The sequence below is a fragment of the Macrobrachium rosenbergii genome, chromosome 42 (assembly GCF_040412425.1).
Source record: "Macrobrachium rosenbergii isolate ZJJX-2024 chromosome 42, ASM4041242v1, whole genome shotgun sequence".
NCBI classification, from domain to species: Eukaryota; Metazoa; Arthropoda; class Malacostraca; order Decapoda; family Palaemonidae; genus Macrobrachium; species Macrobrachium rosenbergii.
The window spans coordinates 33,947,880-33,971,376 of record NC_089782.1 but is presented as its reverse complement, the minus strand read 5'-3'; the positions used below and the strand labels follow the sequence as shown (position 1 = coordinate 33,971,376).

Sequence of the window (23,497 nt, the reverse complement as noted above, 5' to 3'; positions counted from 1 at the left end):
GACGGAAATACAAATTTCATTGAAAGTAAAATACGTGATTAGGACTACATAATAACAAACAGATATGTGATTAAGACTACATATATAATATACCATAGGAACGAGATTTTCTTTAAATGACTTGGTTGGGTCAAAGGTTTTCAGTTTGGGAAACATGTTAGACTCAGGCTACCTTGTTCGATTCTATCCCCTTATGGTGGTGTTATTGGCGGACCGTAAAAGAGATATTATCTCATTGGTATCTCTCAGAAAAATATATAAATGTTATTATTTAGGTGAAGAACTGAATAAGTGGAAAAAGGAAAAGCATAAAATGAACTAAACTGGAAAAGGCTCACAAAAACCGACGGTGGCTGTTCCGTTGAAATTCCCTACCCAGGGTCTCGAGTAATTTCCATCAATTCCAAGTTTAACGAAGAAACCAGCCTTTAGGAAATGTTGCTAATTACATTTTTGGTCTAATATTTATTGAGATGAGTTTCCAATGGCATTAAAATTATGGAAAGTGAATAAAAACGCTCTGGGTGAAATGGTGTGCATCCGAAACCCATTTCACACCGTTGACTTCGGCGGGCGTATTGTTTACCTCTGGACTTACGAACACCTTTTTTTCATAGTCTCAACTCACTTGTATTATTAACAAAAGTAGTATATAAAGTAGAGGGACAAATTTAGGCTTTTAAATAAACTTTCACTGGGACAACCAAGTCATTATTTGAAATATAACGATCGTATTCAGACATTGCATTCAACCGATCAAGTTAGAACCAATTGCAGATGCATTTCCCTAAAATATGAACAAAATAACTGTAGATTGTACTGTAGGTAAAGTACCCTACGACGTTGCGATACAAAAGCACTAAAGAAGGAGATAGAATCTTTGTTTTAACCAAAGAAGCGTGATAAACACTCGTATCGCAGCGCATAATAGCAAAATCACGCTTAGAATCCATGATGACACCGAACTGTGTCTAAAACTATGACAAGTGGAGCTGCCCTAAATATTGTACATCAAAAGCATCGTAATTCCATCAATATTATCCTCAAAAATTTTCAATTTAACCTATATCTGCACTGAATTATTGTACAAATTCTTGACTCATCGTACAATTGGTGCTGTGCTACATGTTCAAATGGTCAAATTATCGTTTTTTTACGATTTCCCCTCTTTTTCATCCACTGTTATCGTGGCCAAGGCTTCTTCCCAATCAATTTCCTCTCACTGCTACAGAGATGAAAGAATTCAGTCTGGAGTGGATATCAGTAACAATTTCATTTAAGGGTAGCTGAGCCGTATCACCAGCAACTTTCGTGACTTGTTAAAAGTTTTTGACTGCGCACGTTACCTTGCCATCTTTGTAGGGTGGGTGGGGTGCGCCTAGGTCTTCCTCTTTATTTATCAGCATCCATTAGACGTGTTTTCCCCCACTTCCCACGTGGGTAGAGAGTGGGTTGGGGTGGGGGGCGGTTGCTAGACTGTAAATCATGCGTGTGTGTAATGTGTTTCATAGCCGTTTGCCTTTGTTATTCATTGAAGACTCCCTCAAAGTCTGGCCTCTTTGAGGGAGAAGGGGAATTCGGCAGAAGATTCTGACAAATTTCGAATTACGTCCGTTTAAGCAACTCCGCAGATACAAAACACCAAAGAACATACATTTTAAAATTAAATATAAAATAGTCAGTGGAAGGATTTGCACTGTACCAAAAGCGTTCACGTTACGTTTTACCCTAAGGCTAATAAATCAAGGAACAGGACACTTTTAATCGCTTGGAAACGTTTATTGAACTCAAAGTTGCTGTTAAGTGCACACAACAGTGAAATCTAAACAAGCGAGGAAGCTACTGGAAAGTATAAATCAAACAATCAGAAATCACGTATATCATATAGGCCTACTCTTAACTAAATTCTCCAACCATTAAGCTACTGAAAGTATAAAAATAAACAGAAATTACATATATAGACCTACTCTTAACTAAATTCTCCAACCATTAAACTATTGAAAGTATAAAAATAAACAGAAATTACATATATCATACAGGCCTACTCTTAACTAAATTTTCCAACTATTAACTACTGAAAGTATAAAAATTAAGAGAAATCACATATCATATAGGCCTACTCTTAACTAAATTCTCCAACCATTAAACTACTGAAAGTAATAAAATAAACAGAAATTACATATATCATACAGGCCTACTCTTAACTAAATTCTCCAACCATTAAGCTACTGAAAGTATAAAAATCATCAGAAATCACGTATACCATATAGGCCTATCTTAACTAAAATTCTCCAACCATTAAACTACTGAAAGTATAAAAATAAACAGAAATTACATATATCATATAGGCCTACTCTTAACTAAATTCTCCAACCATTAAGCTACTGAAAGTATAAAAATAAACAGAAATCACTTATATCATATAGGCCTATCTTAACTAAATTCTCCAACCATTAAACTACTGAAAGTATAAAAAATAAACAGAAATCACGTGTACCATATAGGACTAATTTCTCCATATTTCTACAGGATATATATGTGTATGTACTGAAACTTAAAAGATATAAGTTACACTTACTTAATTTTTACCAATATATTTTTTAATTTGTTCATTCTTTTCTTTTCTGATAACTAATCTCTCCTTTCCGTGTTTCCTGATGCATTCTGTTGCTTCTCTCGAGCGAGCACCTTATACTTTGAAAGCCTGAACATCAAGTCAACGGCCCCTGTGGTGGGCTTGTTCCGTATGAATAGGGTTCATCTGCTGAATAATAATAATAACAACAACTCTATCAGTTATATCCCAAAGAGGCAGTGAACGCAATTCCAACAAGGAGTTTCTGCAGGTGACGAAGCCAGCAGGTATTAAACGCCGAGAGTTTCGAGACGAAGTTAGCTGGGTTGATCCCCACAGATCTCGAAGAATTGGCAGTCGATGAGACTTATAATCAGGCCCCGAGTTCACTCGAGAAGACAGCAAGCTTCTCCCGCTGGGCAAGTGACAGAGGGGATCTTTCGACACGTTTCGGCTGCGTAACATTCGCCACCTCTGTCTTCGCAGCTCCTTAAGTTGGAGGGAACTGGGGGGGCAGAAAAGACAGAGAGAAATGATACAGAGTTTTAGGCAAAGCTCTTCTGCCATTTCACTAAAATATTCTATTAATTTGCGAACTTCATCACGAAAAGCAACGATACCTATTTGATTTATAAGTTTCCTCGCTTTTAAGATTATTAAGCTTGCTAACTACGGTAATGCTTCTTAGTTAAAACGCCCTAACATGGCGGCAATAATAGACTATGCAAACTCATTACTACAAGAAAACATAAAAATAATACGTGAGATAAAAAAAAATAATACGTGAGATAAAAAAAAAACTTAAATAAATCATAATCATTCAGCAAAAATGTAAAAAAAAAAAACTGATCTTACGAATATTGCAATAATTATCTTCAATTGTCCACTTCAGTGCACTTAACTATAACTTTAAATAGTCGCAATATCTTAATGCATCTTTAAAAAATATATATAAAAAAAATGGGATGAACAAGAAAAAAATTATTTAAAAGACCACATAGGCGGATCATACCAATCCCGCAGCACTCCACTCCTTTATGCTGCTGGGTGGGACAGAGTCCCTTTTCAGAGATTCTGAACCTGGCGGGGCAGAACTCCTCGAGGGCACATATTCCTCCTTCGCTGGAGCAAGGTTCTTCCTGGAGAGGCTGAAAGAGAGAGAAAAAAATATAGAGAGAATTAGATTAGAATTAGAATTTAAAATTTAGGACAAAGGCCAAACGCTGGGACCTATATGATGAGGTCATTCAGGGCTGAAATGGAAATTGAGGGTAAAGGTTTGAAAGGTGTAACAGGAGGAAAACCTCGCAGTTGCACTATGAATCAGTTGTTAGATGGTGGTAAGATGGAAGAAAGAGAATATGAAAGGAGGTACAGTAAAAGGAACGAAAGGGGTTGCAGCTAGGGGCCGAAGGGACGCTGCAAAGAACCTTAAGTAATGCCTATGGGAGAGAGAGACGCATAATAAAAGCGTCATTCTGAACGAGAGATAAAACATTGTAGAATCGCCGAAGGGATTCTGATAAGCCTACAGTTATATCTCTCCCGTTAAAGCGGGTAGTGCCCCTAGCTGCAACCCCTTTTATTCCTTTTGCTGTACCTCCTTCCATATTCTTTTTCATCCATCTTACCTTCCACCCTCTCCTAACAACTGATTCATAGTGCAACTGCTTTCAGGTTTTCTCCCTGTTACACCTTTCAAACCTTTTACTGCCAATTTCCGATCAGCGCTGAATGACCTCATAGGTCCCAGTGCTTGGCCTTTGGCCTAAATTTAATATTCAATTCAATACAGTCACATCTCTTTGCAAATTTTCAGTATCAGTTCAACTCACCAGTTTCAGGCAAAAATTGCTCATTTCTAACTTTTGAAAACTGTAATATTATAGACACTTCTCATCCCTGCTGCACAAAAAAATAAAAAATGAAGCCTAGTTACACCAAGAAAATAAATTTGAAAAGCAACCCATTTTGTCAACTTTGCTGAAATCTGACAAAATAGGTCGCTACGGTGACGAGAATATTCGCTCACTCTCCATCGTGTTGCTACTTTAGCGCCAATATTGCTACTGTCGCAGTTATTCTAGGCCCATATCCGAAGACTAATAACAAAAATCAAATGAATATAAAGAAATACAAGCAATAACTCCACAGTGAATGGAGTATACCACTTTAAGAGAACGGTGAAATACCACGAATAAGTATTTTAAAAAGTCTGCATAACACAGAGCTGCTAGCTTTCGTTAGAAAAATCTAATGCCTTTAACTAACCCATCAAGCTTACAATTTAAGAAATTCAAAGAATGTGGTATAAGACGAATCTTTATTGAACTGATAAGAGAAACTCGGTATCTATAATTAATTTTAAACATGTGAGGTTCATGAACGTAGCCTACACGTAGGTCTAGAGAGTATATAGGCTCTCTAGATCTTGCCCTACACCACGACAGTTTTTTTTTTAACTTTCACAAATATCGAACTACAAACATCGTTTCACATCAAAGTCACACAACCTCGGAATAATAAGCACCGAAGGGGAACTGGCAATTGATAACTTTGCCACAACGACTTAAATATTCATTAATTATCTGCTCCGGAAAGTAAAAAAAAAAAAAATGTTTGACTCTGCTACTTACGCTTTCTGGAGCACCGTCGTCTGCCGACCCAGCTCTGCATTCTGTTTTGAAAATTAAAATTACAAGACATAATATATGAGAAGTTATCTATGAGAAATTAAAACCTGCAAAAACTTATTCTAAAGAGTGAATGTCTTCACTATAAATCTCGTCGAAGAAAACAGGAAGTGGGAGTCTATTTAAACTCGAATGATGGCCTAAAGAGACTAGGCCTAATTTCACATTTGGTCTTGAAACATTTTCATAATATATGAGAAGTTATCTATGAGAAATTAAAACCTGCAAAAACTTATTCTAAAGAGTGTATGAGTTCATGTCTTCATTACAAATTTTGTCGAAGACAACAAGAGACTAGGCCTAATTTCACATTTGCCCGTTACTGGCGCAGAGACGAACGTTACTAAGACACTTGGCTGTAAGCTCCGTTAATGAATGAATATTGAATATTCTAAATCCTTAGGAATTACTTCATCTTCATTTAAAGCTGACATAATCTTGGTTATGTATAAAAAAAGGAATAATACTGGTGATGATGACCAACGATAACAGTAGGCCTATATTTTGAGATCATTTGAAGTTAACCTGAGACAACTTACCGCAAAGAGCCAATGAGATGATGACCAGGAGGACGATTTTGACAGACGTCATCATCTTGTGTTGCACTCACAAAGCCCTATACAGGGGTTTTCGAGCCTGAAAAAATAGAGATTATAATTTAGGCATTACGTTCTCTCTCTCTCTCACTCTCTCTCTCTCTCTTTCTCTCTCTCTCTTCTTCTTCTTCTTCTTCTTCTTCTTCTTCTTCTTCTTCTTCTTCTTCTTCTTCTTACTGGGTAAGAATAAGCGCATCTTTGGAACACGCCTACGTGAAATTGTGTACAAGGTATGTTTTACCCTCTTAATCTGTAATTATTTTGATGATTGACCCTGTGTGTGTGAGAGAGAGAGAGAGAGAGAGAGAGAGAGAGAGAGAGAGAGGTGTATTTTATGCAATTAGAGCGAAAATCTAACTCGTCATATCTATGGAATCTGATTGCGCGTGAGACTGGGTTTTCCAATAATTCACCGGCGTCCAAGCTGTAGAATAGATTTTGTCAGTAAATATCATTATCGCTCTCTCCAGAATACACATATGGTAGGCTCTACGAAGCATAAAGAATACACGATAATAAATAGGGAATACGCAATGACAAACAGAGATGGGTACGCTTCAGAATACTTAAACAAAGATAACTGGATTCCACTGGAAAATATTCCTCAGATCATACCAAGTCATCAGTGCGTTTTATCTTCAAGGACAATTCCATGCGTCTAAAAGCCACGTAGAGCCACTCCTACTTCCCACAACACACACACACACATAGACACAAATCCTAGGTGCACGTCAGGATCGACTACAAACTATAATCAACAGAATTTCAATGAACCCCATCATAAAATTTCTGGAGACATCTGGTGCTAACAGGCAGACAGTTATTGTGGACTGCGTAGTTCTCCTTTCTGCTGCTTCCACGGCATTGCGCGGACGAGAAGTAATGGCAGATCAGCAACGAAGTTCTAAAATGACTTCTGGTGCAATGATTTTTACTCGCTGCTCAGCAATGGCGCTCTCAAATGACTTGTGGTGGAATAAAAATAATTCCTGGAGACAGTCACTTCCTGACATGTTTCAGTGCTGCGGGCTTTGGTTTCTTGATCACGCAGATAATCTTGTCACTTCGATAACTGTGACAGTCTCTGTTGCGACGCCACCTTTAGTAACCATAAATCAACCAGTCAATCACGCCTTTCATTGCATTTACAAGGGAGAGAGAGACCCACATAAATCAAGAGATAAACTTACACAGTCTATATGCAGTCCTCTCTGGGAGAGGAATTCAACCACACGCTCTTTGTTGGTCTGAGATTAATTTGGCCTTATACAGCTCAGGTCCTATACGTCCTTTTAGAGATTCAGAATATATATTCAGTAAAAATTCAGATCAGAAAGCTGATAAATCACTGTGACGCAGCGAGCGGCATTGGATCCCAAAGATTTGGCGGGAAAAAAAGTCAACGAGAATTCAACGGCTGTTTTCTCTTGGCTACAACTAAAGTGTGGAATAGTTTACCGTATACGAGGCCTGGTGTGGACCAGTAGTCGTAAAAAAAGACTTATGCCTCTTGACTCATGCAAGCAAATAAGACCATCACATACACATAAACATAGGCCTAATAGATTCAAGGATTTTATTTATTTGTTTTACAGAGCAAAATGTTAGGCAGTCAAAGTGACTTTTCACTTGATGATCACCATTCTTACTGGAACTTGTACATGAAAGAGGACAGCATAAAAAAAAACATTTCGTTTAAAAATTAAGTTGGTTACGGTTGAAATAAAAAACTTACTGTATTATAAAGAGATTATTTCACTTCAGGAAAAGGAAGACATTTGTCGACGAACTCCTGGCTTGTAAATCAATTTTATCACTACTGCCAATCTCCTTGCCAGCACGAATCACTATTCACTATTGCACAGAGACACTAATGCACACACGCACACCGATATGCATTAAATGTTGCGCCTTGCTGTTGAACTTCTCCAAAGGTCCAAAGGTCCTTTATTCCTCCTCACACCGTTGACCGTGGAACGGCCTCCCTACTGAGGATGTCGTGCGATTGGAACTTCTTCAGAAGTTCAAGCTTAAGGTGCAATGCATTACAACCCTAACACAACTCTCCGTGTAATTTACTTACATTTTTATCTATTTATTAATGTGGTAATTTACTCTTTTTTATAAAAGTGACCCCTTTCTGCACTGGAAGCTTGAATTCCAAGTCATTGGGCCCTGTGGTGGGCTTGTTCCATATGAATGGGGTTCGTCTTCTCAATAATAATAATAATAATAGCACAGTTTTGACTTACGTGGTCACCCGTAGAAGACTTAAGCTGGAATGCTTGTATGACCTTAACTAGTCTCAATTACAGTCCGTTCATGACGTCGAGTTGCCAATTGCCACCAGAACCTGTTATTCTGTCCTTGACGGTGCAATCTTCACATAGTAATGCATGCGAGGACCGATAACTCTCTCTCTCTCTCTCTCTCTCTCTCTCTCTCTCTCCTAGCCAGCTAGGACTTCAGGTTCCAAATATGCGTTGATTCCGAAGTATTGGTGGCTTCTGACTAGATTTTTTATGAGCATGAGCCTGTAACCAGATTTTAAGTAGGTTTTTTAACCAACATATACATATATATATATATATATATATATATATATATATATATATATATATATATATATATATATATATATATATATATATATATAGGACTTTTTGTGATTTTTCTCTATAAGGGCTTTGCATATTATCAAGCACCTTCCCTTCACCAAGCGTGTTGGATGATTGAAAGAAAAAACGGGACGCGCTAATCGATTTATTTTTCAAAAATTTGCCATGATGAATGAAGAGGTTTAGCAATAAACAAACCCTTGACCACAGAACTTTGTTTGTGTGTGATTGCAAATAGTTGTATTTTTTTATTATAAGTGTTATTGGACTCTGTAAACCTGCTATGCATAACCAACACAGAACACAACACTTTAAGTGCAAAAGGTAACTTATTGAACTCTCTAAACTAGGTGTCCTCAAGAAATACAGAACGGTGTAAATCTTTGTGCAAAAGAAATAATAAGTTCCATAGCTAACAGAGGGCGCAGGATAAATAAAACAGAATAAAAAAAAGAAAAACTGCGACCTCCTCTCATTCTCCGTCTCTGAAACAGTCTCATATATACACAACAATTCCCTTGACCTTTCTGCTGACTCGGCTGATATGTTATTCGGCAGAGATTTATGCGAAACCCAAATCTCGACATTGGGTACAGTTCTTCGAGCGTCTAGCGCTGATTTGAGCTTACCAGTGTTTTGATAAATTATCTTTTCAGGCTATCGTTCTTTTTAGGAGTCAGAGTACGTCTGCATGCATATAAATACATATTTAAACTGACAAGTAAAATATGCGCCGAAGTTTCTTCGGCGCAATCGGGTTTTCTGTACAGCGTATAATCAAGGCCACCGAAAATAGATCTATCTTTCGGTGGTCTAGGTATAGTGCTGTATGAGCCGCGGCCCATTAAACTTTAACCACGGCCTAGTCGTGGCCTATCCTATATAATTGCCAGACGCACGATTATGGTTAACTTTAACCTTAAATAAAATAAAAACTACTGAGGTTAGAGGGCTGCAATTTTTTATGTTTGATGACTGGAGGGTGGATGATCAACATACCAATTTGCAGCCCTGTAGCCTCAGTAGTTTTTAAGATCCGAGGGCGGACAGAAAAAGTCCGGACGGACAGACAAAGCCGGCACAATAGCTTTCTTTTACAGAAAACTAATAAAAAAAGGATCGTTTTAGTTTCTGGTAAAGTATTTGGTAAAGTATTTGGTAAAGTATTTGTATGCCTTTTACTTTCAGAATGATCATTTCTGGTTGGTAGGAATGGTCTGAAGCCTTTCAAAACGTGAAGCTTTGGATTCAAGTCAAGAGCATCAGTGAGGAATTCAATTTGGATTCATCCCAGAGCTTCGAAAGATCAGGTCAGTGTTGCTGAAGCATTCTTAAATTTTAGTTAAGGCATTAGACAGTTCACTAACTAAGGGTGCCATTTCCTAACCTGGCCGGGGGCGAGGGGTGCTTTTTCCCCCCCTGGATCCCCCGAAGTAACACTGAATATCCCTGTCACCCTACTCACTAAAACATAAATTCGTTTCAGAGATCCAGAATGTAAATTCAGCATGAATTCAGAAGAGAAAGGTGATAAATCACTGTGACGCAGCTAGTGGCACTGAATTCCAAAGATCTGGCTGGAAAAGCCAACAGGATTTCAAAGGCCGCCTTCTCTTGGCTGCAACTAAAATGTGGCGTAGTTTGCCTGGTGCAGTTGTGGAATCCTCTGATTCCCGAAATATTTAAGCAAGGAACAAACTCTTTCCTGCTCTCTGCTTCTGACATCTCCTGAATTTCAGGTGTATCGGTTTTATTTCCTATTCCCCCGTGTTTCTCTGTTTATCACCTTTTCCTATACCTAGTCCCTCTTTGCAGGTTTAATAGAATGGAATGGAATATAGAATTTAGGCCAAAGGCCAAGCGCTGGGACCTGTGAGGTTATTCAGCGCTGAAAGCGAAATTGAGAGTGGACAGGTTTGAAAGGCGTGACAGGAGGAAAACCTCAAAGCAGTTGCACTATACAACAATTGTTAGGAGAGGATGGATAACAAGATAGAAGAAAGAGAATATGAATGGAGGTACAGTAAAAGGAATGAAAAGGGTTACAGCTAGGGGCCAAAGGGATGCTGCAAAGAACCTTAAGTAATGCCTACAGTGCACCGCGTGAGGTGCACTGGCGACATTACCCGCAGGTTGATTTCCCTTTGGAGCCCTATTGGGTTTATAGTCTGTTAACTCTGTCCATAAGGGTTTTCATCTGAAGATTCAAGGAAAGAAATAAATGAAATCATTGTAGAATCACCTTTGAGAACTGGACAGTGGAGTTATGGGAATTTCAGCTAAAAACTTCAGAGGACTGTTTGTGGACTTACTAGATTCCAACCAAATGCGGGCTGAAATCTCAGAGGCATTTTGAACCAAAGTGGTTGAAATGCTTCTAGGTATGAAGTCAGTGGGTACCTGGCCAAGTGATTTAGAAAATAAAGAAGTGTATAATCTGTCCAAACACGCAAATGATTTTGAAGAGTCAGTCGCTGAGCTTTCAGACCACATCTTCAGATCAGAACACAGTAGTCATTAAAGAATAAATAAGTGTCTTATCTAAATGATTACGCCTAAATGAATTTGAAGAATCATTCACCGAGGATTCAGACCAGAACACACCAGCAATTAAAGAATAAATAAATGTATATAGTCTATTCCAACACCTAAATGATTTTGAAGAATGAGTCACTGAGGTTCCAGACCAAATTCTCAGAGCAGAACACAGCAGACTTCTCCCTCTGCGCAGACACCAGAGGGCTCTCTAATGGATCTTCCACAGGCCTCTGGTGTAAGACATTCTCCACCCCTCCTCCTGCAGTCCCGCAAATTCAGGGGAACTGTAAAACCAGAAGATTAAAAAAATATTATTATTATTATTATTCAGAACCTATTCATATGCAACAAGCCCACCGCAGGGGCCATTGACTTGAAAATCAAGCTTCCAAAGAATATTATGGTGTTCATTCGAAAGAAGTAACAGAAGGTAATATGCAATACAGAAAGGAGATCAGAAGGTATCTAAAAAATGGAAAAAATTTAATATTCCTTTCTTAAGACTCACTTGTCGAGTTGTTGAAGAAAATCAGTTAGTTTTTCATTGGAAAATGATCAAGATTAGATAACTCGCATTTACTTATAGATATGTACTTTGAAAAAATAAAGAGGAAATGCGATATAAATTATAATATGAAGGTATATTTCTATTTTTCGATTCAAGATATTTCTAAAATTAGTCCATTAACGTAAGACATGATAACAAAAAAAGGAAAAGGAATTATATGAAGGATGAACACATTTCAAATATATTCAAAATGAACTCAAATACTAACAGACACAAAAAATTACTTTTGTACTTTCTGTCATATTTATGTTAATTTTCTCTCTGATAACACTCGTTTCTGAAATGACACAACAAAGATAAATTACAATAGAAGGAAAATAAAATAATTAAAACAAGCACCATCCCTACGTCAAAAAAGGATATTAATGAATCCTACCAATCCTGCAACATTCCACGCCCTTCTCCTGTTGCATAGGACAGAGGCCCTTTTCGGGGAACCTATCCTGAGCAGGACAGTAAGATTCGAGACCACAAATTCCTCCTTCGCTGGAACAAGGCTCTTCCGGTCGGAACTTGTGAAGAGAATGGGAGAAAAAAAATAAATAAAGGGCTATTAGTGTCATTATTTAGATATCGATACATCTTTCAACAAAAGGACGGGGTGTTGTGAGGAGAAAGTAAGCAGATGGAGAGTGCCAAAGGTTGATAATGCTTACTTTTGATTAATCAGGAACTGTAATGCAATTAAAAAAAGCAATTTTCAAACATTTAAAATGACAGTGTAATATTAATTTTATCAGTCTTATTGCGTATGGCTGGATAAACTTTGAGATATTATATAAAACAGCTGAGAGTCAAATTTCTTTAAAAATATAGCAAAAATATGCAAATTGTGGAGCTTATTTTTGTATTTAATTATCAACAAATTGCAGTCACTGAATAGGAAGACACCCAAAATAATAAGTTAATTAGTATAAAGTCTTCGACATCTGCCGAGAGATTGAGTGGAATAAAAATATTGACATACCAGGATGCCTTACATTTAGGCTAAGGAAAAAGTGAACTTCAAACATAAATAAGAAAATAATATTAAAAAAAAAAAAGAATAATGCTGAAAAAGGAGACACGTTCTATGTACCGAAAACGATAATCACTTCAACTATAACTACTCTGATAAAATAGAATAGAACTTATGCCTAGCGCTGGGACTATGAGGTCATTCAGCACTGAAACGGAAATTGACAAGAAAAAGGTTTGAAAGGTGTAACAGGAGGAAAACCTCAAAGCAGTTGCACTATGCATCAATTGTTAGGAGAGGTTGGAGGAAAGTTAGAGGGAAGAAAAGGAATATGAAAGGAGGTACAGTAAAAGGAATGAAAGGGGTTGCACTGGAGAGGGTTTTAAGGAAAGTAAGATGGAAGAAAGAGAACATGAACGGAGGTATAAAGGAATAAAAGGGGCTGCAGCTAGTTGCCTACGGGACGCCGCAAAGAACCTGACGGCTCAGAGGTGATTCAGTCGGTCTACTACTCACGATTTCCAGAGCGGCTTCGTCCTGAGCCGTGACGTTCCTCTCCGGCGCAGCTCTGCAACCTGTGTGGAACGTGAAACGAAAGATTAATTACTAATTTAGTTAGAGAATTTATTACGTGGGAAAAATCATCACAGACCCATTTTCCTCATCTTACCGAGCAAATTTCACCAGCTACCAATTTCACCTCGATGGCGTGTGACGGTGGAGGATTGTCTCTTGACGTTAAAATTGAAACCTGAGCCTCATTTTTGTGACGCCACATCGTGACTTCATTAATCAGCCGTTCTTGGGAGCGTGAAATTGAAGCTAGCTTCGTTTAAACTCATCTAAGGCCTTCCCTCCCAACCTCTGCTTCAGGAAGACTAAACTAAAATACATTTGCAAATAATATCTGTAACTAAAAGCGCCGTAGCTGGGTAGTGCCTTCGGCCCCTAGCTGCAACCCCTTTCATTCCTTTTACTGTACCTCCCTTCATATTCTCTTTCTTCCATCTTACTTTCCTCAACCCTCGACTAACAATTGATTCATAGTGCAACTGCTTTGAGGTTTTCCTCCTGTTACACCTTTCAAACCTATTACTGTCAATTTCCTATTTCAGCGCTGAATGACCTCATAGGTTCCAGTCTTGTCCTTGGGCCTAAATTCTACATTCGATTCAATGTAACTAAAAGATTCTTTTTTAAGAATTCCACTTGACCTAGGGTCACTTACCGAAGAGCACCAAGGATAGGACGACCAGGAGGGAGATTTTGGCAGACATGTCCCTTTGTCGAACTGTCTCCGCTGACGGGGAATCAATCGACCTTTCTGCAAAGGAGAGATTTCTTTAACCTGAGAAGAGATTAATACTTATCTGCCTATCTACTTCTGTCTATCCCTATATGCCTAGTTATCTATCTGGTTAGTGCTGGGTGTATCTAATAGCTATGGCCATCCAGTGATACTTCATTCTACTGTCACTGATTACAGTGACTGAATTAAATATATATATATATATATATATATATATATATATATATATATATATATATATATATATATATATAGAGAGAGAGAGAGAGAGAGAGAGAGAGAGAGAGAGAGAGAGAGAGAGAGAGAGAGAGAGAGAGAGAGAGAGAAGTTGCTGTTTTCCCTTGCAGCCTTGAATTTACTTCAGAACTTCTGAGAGAGAGAGAGAGAGAGAGAGAGAGAGAGAGAAAGTTACTGTTTTCTTCTGGGGCCTTGAATTTAATCCAGAACTTCTGAGAGAGAGAGAGAGAGAGAGAGAGAGAGAGAGAGAGAGAGAGAGAGAGAGAGATTACTCTTTTCCTTTGCAGCATTGAATCTACTCCAGAACTTCTGAGAGAGAGAGAGAGAGAGAGAGAGAGAGAGAGAGAGAGAGAGAGAGAAGTTACTGTTTTCCTTCGCAGCCTTCAATAGGTGAACCAACGGAGTCACTCACAAAGGGGGACCCCAAATCAGACATGGCGATACAGTATGTGAGCAAAAATTAAATCTAACTTAAATATTAGTTAATTCCAATTAACACTCTTTCCTTTAAGCAATAATATTATAAGTCTTACCTGCTATCGAACTCAGGGCAATATCGCTCGCTCTTTGCACAATGGCACAAGTTCGGCGATGACTCCCCTTTATAGCATAGGCCTAAAGCTTGCAAGCTGAATCGACGAACGTCAGTCTATATATATAGCATAGGCCTAAAGCTTTCAAGCTGAACCAACGAACGTCAGTCTATCCTAAAGCTGGCAAGGTGAATCAACGAACGTCGGTCTATATATAGCATAGGCCTAAAGCTTGCAAGTTGAATCAACGAACGTCAGCCTATATATATAACATAGGACTAAAGCTTGCAAGTTGAATCAACGAACGTCAGTCTATATATATAACATAGGCCTAAAGCTTGCAAGTTGAATCAACGAACGTCAGTCTATATATATAACATAGGCCTAAAGCTTTCAAGCTGAATCAACGAAAGTCAGTCTATATATATAGCATAGGCCTGAAGCTTTCAAGCTGAATCAACGAAACTAGTCTTACCTGCTGTCGAACTCACGACAAATATCGTTCCTGCTGTGAAGATAGTTGGTTCCTAAGGCGTCCGCTAACACACAATGGCGCAAGTTGGGCGCCGACTCGCCTTTTAAGACGACTAAAACGACCTTCTTCTGTCTGTCACCGCTCAACGACCTTCTGGTATCAGTCACATCCGCTCATGAGACGGATTTATCGAAAGCCACTACATGCTACAACAACAACTCAGCTTATAGCGACGCCAGTCAGCGGCGGAACTAAACAGGCCAATAATTGTCCTCTTTCTCCCAGTCACTCCCAATTTGGGGTTCCTGACACACTTTTACACATTCGAAAGTGACACGGCTCAAAATGTCGCATTTTATTTTAAAATTTCTCATTAACCACTGCAGGAAGTGACACAAAATAACACACTTTCTTCCCCTCGGTGCTAGATATTCCGTGAATTCAAGGTGAGACCGTGAAAGCTAATCCCAGTTCCGACAATTTTATTGCCAGTGTTTATTGATGATAATCTCTCACGTACTAAAGCTCATATGTTTATTTTTAAACTGTTCGTCTCGTTTCATACAGGAAAAAATACTGTAGATTAAGTTACTTTTTTCTGTTTATTGATGATAATCTCTGACGTACTAAAGCTTATAATTATGTTAGATAGAAAATGTTTGTCTCGCTTCATACAGGAAACATTAGTTTGAAAAGTATTTTTTTTTAAATGTGTGACTTTCCTTTAAATACAAGGAAAAAATAGCTTAATAGTTTTTTTTTTTTTTCAAATGTATGACTTTCATATAAGTACAGGAAAAAATAGTTTGAAAAGTTAGTTTTTTAAAACGTCCGACCCTTGCTTTTAAGGACAGAAAAAAAATCATTAAGAAGTTGCATTTGAGAAGACGTGGGAGAAGTAGCATAGATAGAAGACGCATTAGGAACATAAGCCTTCTCTTAAATGCAGTCAGTAGGTGGGATAATATGGTTCAATGGAATGAGAAACCTGGTATGGGTCTATGCTCAACAAACAGACCCTTCCCCAAAAAAAAAGTATTTTGAGGGTTTCCAATAGAACAGCAGTTTGAGGAGTTCTGAACCTCCATACTTCTCCTGACTGACATACTCAAAAATCTCTAAAATAATTTCACGGCTTACAGCGAACCGAAAAGTATGACCGAACTAAATCTACCAGCCTAATGTATGACCAGGCTTTTTAGCATAACTAATTAGATCTGTCGATCTTTTTGGTGGGTCCTCAGGCCGTCTTCCAGATAAAATGAAAGAACAAATTATTCTCAGATATATAAACCATGTTAGACCTACTCAGATATAGAAGGGCTTCCGTTCAATTTTACCACAAAAGATTCGAGCATACTGGAAGGGCATCAGTTTAATTAAATAATCCAGTTTCAATTAATTTTATTTTATTTTAAGAATTTTTCGTTCAAGAGTCTAGTTTGTAATATGCATGGTTCTGCAGAGTCAGTCTAATCAAAATTATTCTCCAGTGGACCGAAAATCTTTGTATTATCTTTGTACTACCTTGCTATAGACTTACGTGTAAACTACAGGAAAATAAATTCTGTATCTTGTTGATTATGAACAGTTTTTACAGTAATATAAGCACCACGCTCTATAAAATATAAAAAAAAAACTTATTTTATTTTTTTCAACATCACTTTTACACAAAATTATCCGAGCAAGGTTTTTCTCTCACCAAACCCCCCTCCCCCTCCCACCCTCCCTCCCTTCCTCAATTTCACACCCAAGTGGGCATACTGTACCTTATTTTATTTTTGGCGAGCGTGAATGTCCAAGATAAATTACGGGGAAACTGTTATTCCTTGCCTTGAAAAACAGGTTTTTTTTTTTTTTTTTTTTTACAAACGGCCAGAAAAGCATAAGAGAACATCCACATTTTGTATGTACCCTTTCGAATCTGGTACATTTTTTTTTTTCGTTTGGAATTAGAGGAATTTATTTCTGGTGATAGAAATTCATTTCTCGTCATAATGTGGTTCGGATTCCACAATAAGCTGTAGGTCCCGTTGCTAGGTAACCAGTAGGTTCTTAGCCACGTAAAAATAAGTCTAATCCTTCGGGCCAGCCCTAGGAGAGCTGTTAACCAGCTCAGTGGTCTGGTTAAACTAAGATATACTTAACTTTTTCTCCGTTTTCCTAAATTTTTTACCCCCTCTCCTCCACCTCCCCCTCATCCTCATCCTCCTCCTCCTCCTCCTCCTCCTCCACTTCCTCCTCCTACTCCTTCTCCTTCTTCCTTAGACAGATAATTACGTTGCCTCTTAGCACGGCAGCTGAGCAGATAAGGAAATTCCAATTTTCTCCTTGCAAACCGCCGCCGCCAAGGGAAGCCTTATCTAAACAGCATGACGTATGAAAAAGGGCTTTCCCTTAATTAAGGGACCCACTGAACAGGAAACTATAGTGGCAAATTCGTCCTCGAGATGCTTATGCGTTATATATATCAGAGAGATATGAAAATCCTCTGGTACTTATATATAAATTGCTAGTTTTTTATTTCTTCAAATCTTCGGCCTAAAACCCTCCGTGGACTGTCAACAGATTGATGATATAAGCCTAATAAGGCCCCAAAGGTAAATCAGCCTACAGAGAGAGAGAGAGAGAGAGAGAGAGAGAGAGAGAGAGAGAGAGAGATAAATTATAAGGAAAGGTGATAAATAAATGGATAAATGTGAGGGAATAGAAAATAAAACCGATACACCTGGAATTCAGGACACGTCATCAGCCCGGAGCTGGGATGAATTTGCTCCACGCTTAAATATGTGGACATCAGAAGATTCTACAATTGCACTAAACATACAGTCCCACCTTATAATTGTAGCCAAGATAAGACTCCTAGCAAACTCTCGATAAATATTATACATAACATAATATTCCTACGACAGACAACTATTCTTTTTTGTGAGGTTAAAAAGAGTAAAATCAATCGCGGTGTAAACCAATAACACCAAGCTTTCACGTACTGTTCTGAGCAGAGGTGAATTTGTAATACGCTCAAGGGAACTGTCCTTTTTGACGTTATTGATTGATTGTAAGTTATCTACGTTACTACAGGTACCAAGACCAGGATACGAACGGTTCTATAGGATATTCCCTTTCCTTTCGTTTCTCAAATGATTAGTAAGAAATGAACAAGTAGTGACAGATGTATTGCGGGCAACCTAATGTCTTTATCTCGTCCAAACACGAAAAAAATACAAAAGGAAAAATAAAACATAGTTCTACCTTCCGTTACATAATGGGTACAGATATTAGTTGCCCTTAATAAGACAACTGATGTGATTGACTGTTGTGTAACCCCATTGCCTTGAGGTACGTGGATATAACATTAGTTACTATCCACATAGCATTAATTGTAGTTCTTGATGAGAGAGAGAGAGAGAGAGAGAGAGAAGCAGAAGTACAAAGAAACAAAAAGACACGCGCGCGCGCGCACATACACACACATACACCGAAGCAGAAATACAGACATAAAGATACAGAGAGAGAGAGAGAGAGAGAGAGAGAGACATACAAGCACACTGAGAGAGAGAGAGAGAGAGAGAGTAGAAATACGAACAGAAAGACACACGCGCGCACTGAGAGAGAGAGAGAGAGAGAGAGAGAGAGAGAGAGAGAGAGAGAGAGAGGACTCATGAACTCTCGGGGTTTAGGTTTCGGCGGCAAATGAGTAGCCTCTTTGAGTCCCTGCAAACCTACCCCTGAAAGATAAAAGCTCTCAATTTATAGTTAAAAGAACATAGCAAGTTTCTGACAGGCAAACATTTCCATAACATATTCATAATTTTATGTAAGGCATGTAATACTTTAACTGAGTTAACATGAGTCTAACGTTTCCGCCACAAACTTTATTCAAATAAATCGATAATTTTAACCATAATTGTTCTCTGCTTATGACACCTTTTAAAACATCTATCTTTCCCTAATTCCAAACAGTTCTATATAAATGGTCTAAGTCTCAGTAACCTTTGATGTTAACTTTTTCAATTCCCGGTTTCCCTTTCAATCAAGAACAAGTAGCTGTGTCTCTCGACAGACGACGAGAGATCGAATGAATGATTGATTTTGAATTGTCTGGCGTCACAAAACAGCGATCGCCATCAGACGTATGGGTCTAGGTCTCGGAAACCGACAACGGAAACTGCCAGGGTTGGAGGGGGGAGGATAAGGACGTTTTGGGGGCGGCAGGAATGGCGAATGAATGATTGATCGTGAATTTTCTGGCGTCACAAAACAACGATCGCCATCAGACGTATGGGTCTAGGTCTAGGAAACCGACAACGGAAAAGGCTGGAGGTGGATGTTGTATGTGTGGGAGTGTGTGTGTTGGTGTATGTGGGTGGGGGAGAGAGAGGGGAGGAGGGGGTTTAGCTAACAAAACAGCTTCACTTTCTTCTGGAGAGAATAAATAAACTTGGGCGGTCGCACAAGAACAAAAGCGAAGCACAAAGGCGTAGGCATTGTGGAACCCATCGGTGGGGGAGGGGGAGGAGGAGGGGGAGGAGGGGGAGGAGGAAGAGTTTCCAGTATCGGCCTACCTCGGGTTTGTTTTCATCCCTCCACCTATTCTTTCTTTCTCTTTCATGCCCTTTGTTCTTCTTTTTCTTTCCCTTTAATGCTCTTTGTTCATCTTTCCCCATTTTTTTTTTATCTGGTTTCTTTTCACGAATGTTGAGATGTACCAGTCCATGATATCTTTGTTGTTCATATTAAGATTTTAATATTCTACTTACATTTTTGTTTATCTGTTTATTAATTTATCTTTTTTTCTAATAACTGATCTCCCCTTTTTGTATTTCCCATTACCTTCTGTTGCTTCTTTCTAATGAACACCATAATTTTCTTTGGAGGCTTGAATTTCAAGTGGACCCCTTGGGGGGTTTGTTCCATATGAATAGGGTTCATCTACTGAATGATAATGTTTAATAAGAATAATATCAGTTGACAAGATTCGTTTTTAACGTTCTTATGACAAGTCTTTTTAGCTGTAGACTCTTGTTTTCTTCATTATTTTCAAGAACGTATATGTTTATCCAATCTTGCTGGCTACAGACCCTAACCAGACGCTCTAGATTTACTCTGTAAAGGATGACGATTTCAGCCTCATTCAGTAGAGAGAAACATGAATGATGAATTACAATAGGTTCTCAAGCTCAGGTATCAGAGAAGGACAGTCAGAATGCTCATCTTTTAATTCTGAAATCATTGTTCCACTAAGAATGATCATAACATTAGCCTCTGACTTTATAGGTCTAAGAGCATTTTCTACCAATGACTTTAAAATTCCAAAAATTAAAAAGTTTTCACAAGATAATAAGGGAAAATTCCATGTCCAAATTCATATCAGTCCAGGTAACTTCCCAGTCATTTTACTGGAGAGCGTCTAGATCGTTGCCATGGTTACCAGCGAGCTAATCAGCAGTTGGGTTTCTGAACATGCGTCTTAATCCAGTCGACATACTTGGACACCCGGGTATAGACCCCAGGGGCATCTCCAGCACAGCCTGCCCCAAAGCTCACCACTCCCACTTGAACCCAAGTGTTAGGACTAGCCTCAATCAACAGAGGGCCCCCGCTGTCACCCTGAAAGATGCAAGTCATTCGTGAGTATAATCGTATACACCCCAGTGTTAGGGTCAATGCTGACCAGTGGAGGTCGTCCAACATCACCCTGAAAAAATAAAGGTCATTTTCTGGGATATCTTGATGCAGAACCAAATACGGGGAGCAAGCCCACAGGGTTCATTGACTTGAAATGAAAGTTTCCAAAGAATAAGGTATTCATTTGAAAGTCCCACAAAGTAATAGGAAATACAGAAAGGAGAGACCAGTTATTAGAAAAAAAATATAAGTAAACAAATTAACGAATAAATAGATTAACTGCAAATAATCTATTGAAATACAAGCAAAATTATTATTATTGCAGTATCAAGCAAAGTTTCAAAGACACACCGTCATCAGTGCCACTCACTATGCAAGCGTCCTTCCCAGGCGTGAAAGTGCAGATCATGCCTTCCGTGATTTCTGCCATCCCTTCGTAAATCCTCCTGCAGTCTTCTTGGTCGCTGATTTGCAGTGCTACTTCCATGAGCTGCAATGGAATGGCTTCTGGGTCATCTGGAACATGGAAGGAACAGGGTTTTAAGTAGCTGTGTAGAGTGCTGTAGGCCTATATCACACTGGGTCTACAGGGACAAGGTCTAGAGTACAGGGATATGTGCTGGGCTGAAATGCTACCTCTTGGTTACCTGGGACACAAGGAACCATCAATCTCTGAAGGAAGAAAGGGCCTGTGCATGAAGGGGAAACAGATTCAAAAGGACTGGGAAATGTTTTTAGGCAAGTTTCCCTCCCAAGTCAAGGTTATTCTCTGTCAGAGACGCGGCCATTTTCTGTCGAAAAGGTAGCACCAACTATCCAACATTACAGCCACTCAAAGTCATATCAACCCCCACTAATAACTAAGAGGAATGTGAAGAAATAAAATAACTATTGCAGTATCATACTACAAGAGTATCTGATAAACTTTCAGATCATTAATAATGTGTGTAAATAATGAAATTTTTTCAGTAACGCTCTTAAGTTTCAATTATAGGTAATGTGGACGAGGTAAGCAATCACACCACCGACTTACAGTATATATATATATATATATATATATATATATATATATATATATATATATATATATATATATATATATATATATAGATATATATATATATATATATATATATATATATATATATATATATTACCTCTAATGATAGTAACTATCAGTTGACGTGATAACTGGGCGCTGTATATTGATATGTATATTGACAATGCATCAGTGCATTATTATAAATAATGGAAAAACTTCCCTAAACACCATTGTCCTCGTGAATTTCCAGGACGTAGAATGCGTGACATTACTAGGCCTACGGAATAAGCGATAGGGCTTCCACGAATTGGTTGCCGAGATTCACCGGACAAGAACATTTCAGATGTTAAATTCTTGACAAGGCTTACTTTATTTTGATTCCCTAGTTAAGAAAAGAAGCACTTTACTTAACTCTGTAAGTTTATTCTAGGTAATATCAACACCGCCCAGAAATGCTCTAATCCCAAGCGAAGAATTCAGGTTCCTTAAGAATTTTTGAGACGAAAAATTTAAATTCTCACCGTGATTGAGTCTCCCCCATCCTGCCACGACTGCTAAAGTGTCCGTATCGTCGTCGTTCGCCAGACATACCGAGGACAGGTTTCTCCCGAAGGACACTGGCTCTTTCAGCTTCACCAAAGCGATGTCGTTTTTTTTCTGAAACACGAGATTATGATTAGAGATTTGATCAACCAGAAGATAATTTAACAATAGTACTAGTTATTATTATTATTATTATTATTTGAAGGAAACTTGTTCCTCCATCTAGCACCAAAGCGATGTTGTTTTGTTTCTGGAACACGAGACGAAAATAATTAGAGGTTTACTCACTTTGATGATTAATCAGTAGTACTAGTTATTATTATTATTATTATTATTATTATTATTATTATTATTATTATTAGAGTCAAAGACATGGTGAAAGCTGAGCAAGATGAGTTCAGACGTCCACACCAGGCCCTTTGTTTCCCTATACACCTTACAACACTTACTGACCGCCAGCACTAGTAGGCCTACTGGGCCGGTTTAGTCTAAAGCAACAGCCACCATCTCCATCGCTGTATAAAACACACGAAGACACAATCGTTTCTTAAGATTATTTGCTCTATTGTCTTTCTTTTGCTTTATTTGATTCTTAATCTTACCCCGACATCTTCGTAGTTCTCGTGGACAATAATTTGAGCGGATTCAATCCTGTACTCGTCGTTACTCTTCAGGTCTGGGTATTTGTGGGCAGATGGGTAGACGTGAAGGGATTCGATGTGCCTGAAATATAACAGTGGTTAGCTTCTCTCTCTCTCTCTCTCTCTCTGCCTCTGTCTCTGTCTCTCTCCCCTCGTGTATGTATGTACGTATGTGTGTGAAGGGGGTTACAGCTAGGAGCCGAAGGGACGCCGCAAAGTACCTCAAGTAATGCCTGAAGTGCAAACCGCGTGAGGTGCACCGACCAACCCTGCGGGACGCCACCTGCTTTGACTTCCCTTCTGTCAAAAAGCATCATTCTAATTTCCTCTCTTATTTACCGCATTACCAAATTATCAAACACGTCTTTAATACACTTACTCATTGCTTTCTTACCCGTAGACGCAGTGAGCCGCCGTCAGGACGTAATCTTTCGTAATGAGCGAACCTCCGCAGGTGAACGCTTCGTCCTTAGCGCGCATGAGCAGGAAGACCAGCCACGGATACTCGCGCATAGATGCCACTGATCCTCCGACAATCCGCGG

General features: G+C 38.6%; 3 protein-coding genes and 1 long non-coding RNA gene across 5 annotated transcripts in view; 1 reads left to right on the top strand and 3 right to left on the bottom strand.

Moving 5' to 3' along the window:
• Positions 1-23,497, top strand: part of LOC136828222 (uncharacterized) — a 44,343-nt gene that overhangs the window by 478 nt on the left and 20,368 nt on the right. Inside the window, exon 2 of the long non-coding RNA XR_010849962.1 lies at positions 9,671-9,792. This is a non-coding gene — a long non-coding RNA (uncharacterized lncRNA). The remainder of the gene's footprint in view (positions 1-9,670; positions 9,793-23,497) is intronic.
• Positions 1,756-8,243, bottom strand: LOC136828220 (U-scoloptoxin(19)-Tl1a-like). 2 transcript variants are annotated; one of them, XM_067086063.1, is made up of 5 exons: positions 8,117-8,243; positions 5,808-5,904; positions 5,212-5,252; positions 3,588-3,723; positions 1,756-3,080 (listed from the first exon to the last, which is right to left on the bottom strand). In XM_067086063.1, the coding sequence occupies exons 2-5, from the start codon at positions 5,860-5,862 to the stop codon at positions 2,962-2,964; spliced, it is 351 nt and encodes a 116-aa protein (XP_066942164.1). In that variant the 5' UTR covers positions 5,863-5,904; positions 8,117-8,243; the 3' UTR covers positions 1,756-2,961. The 2 variants fall into 2 exon arrangements, with proteins under 2 accessions (XP_066942164.1, XP_066942166.1); XM_067086065.1 differs by having other exon boundaries at positions 7,600-8,147.
• Positions 9,799-14,528, bottom strand: LOC136827587 (uncharacterized). The gene is made up of 5 exons (XM_067085064.1): positions 14,474-14,528; positions 13,775-13,870; positions 13,063-13,121; positions 11,965-12,100; positions 9,799-11,304 (listed from the first exon to the last, which is right to left on the bottom strand). The coding sequence occupies exons 1-5, from the start codon at positions 14,526-14,528 to the stop codon at positions 11,177-11,179; spliced, it is 474 nt and encodes a 157-aa protein (XP_066941165.1). The 3' UTR covers positions 9,799-11,176.
• Positions 20,305-23,497, bottom strand: part of LOC136828219 (serine protease 44-like) — a 3,869-nt gene continuing 676 nt past the window's right edge. Inside the window, exons 2-6 of the mRNA XM_067086062.1 lie at positions 23,349-23,497; positions 22,916-23,036; positions 22,292-22,427; positions 21,099-21,244; positions 20,305-20,710 (exon numbers count right to left, since the gene is read on the bottom strand). The exon at positions 23,349-23,497 is cut by the window's right edge and continues 29 nt beyond it. Coding sequence (XP_066942163.1) covers positions 20,543-20,710; positions 21,099-21,244; positions 22,292-22,427; positions 22,916-23,036; positions 23,349-23,467 — 690 coding nt within the window. The 5' untranslated portion in view covers positions 23,468-23,497 and the 3' untranslated portion in view covers positions 20,305-20,542. The remainder of the gene's footprint in view (positions 20,711-21,098; positions 21,245-22,291; positions 22,428-22,915; positions 23,037-23,348) is intronic.

Coding starts and splice junctions, on each gene's coding strand:
- LOC136828220 (XM_067086063.1), bottom strand. CDS start 5,862: ATGATGACGTCTGTCAAAATCGTCCTCCTGGTCATCATCTCATTGGCT. Junction 3,724..5,211: donor ACGACGGTGCTCCAGAAAGC/GTAAGTAGCAGA, acceptor TCTCTCTTTCAG/CCTCTCCAGGAAGAACCTTG. Junction 3,081..3,587: donor AGTGGAGTGCTGCGGGATTG/GTATGATCCGCC, acceptor CTGCCCCCCCAG/TTCCCTCCAACTTAAGGAGC.
- LOC136827587 (XM_067085064.1), bottom strand. CDS start 14,528: ATGTCTGATTTGGGGTCCCCCTTTGTGAGTGACTCCGTTGGTTCACCT. Junction 13,871..14,473: donor CGTTGGTTCACCTATTGAAG/GCTGCGAAGGAA, acceptor TCTCCTTTGCAG/AAAGGTCGATTGATTCCCCG. Junction 13,122..13,774: donor CCTATCCTTGGTGCTCTTCG/GTAAGTGACCCT, acceptor CGTTCCACACAG/GTTGCAGAGCTGCGCCGGAG.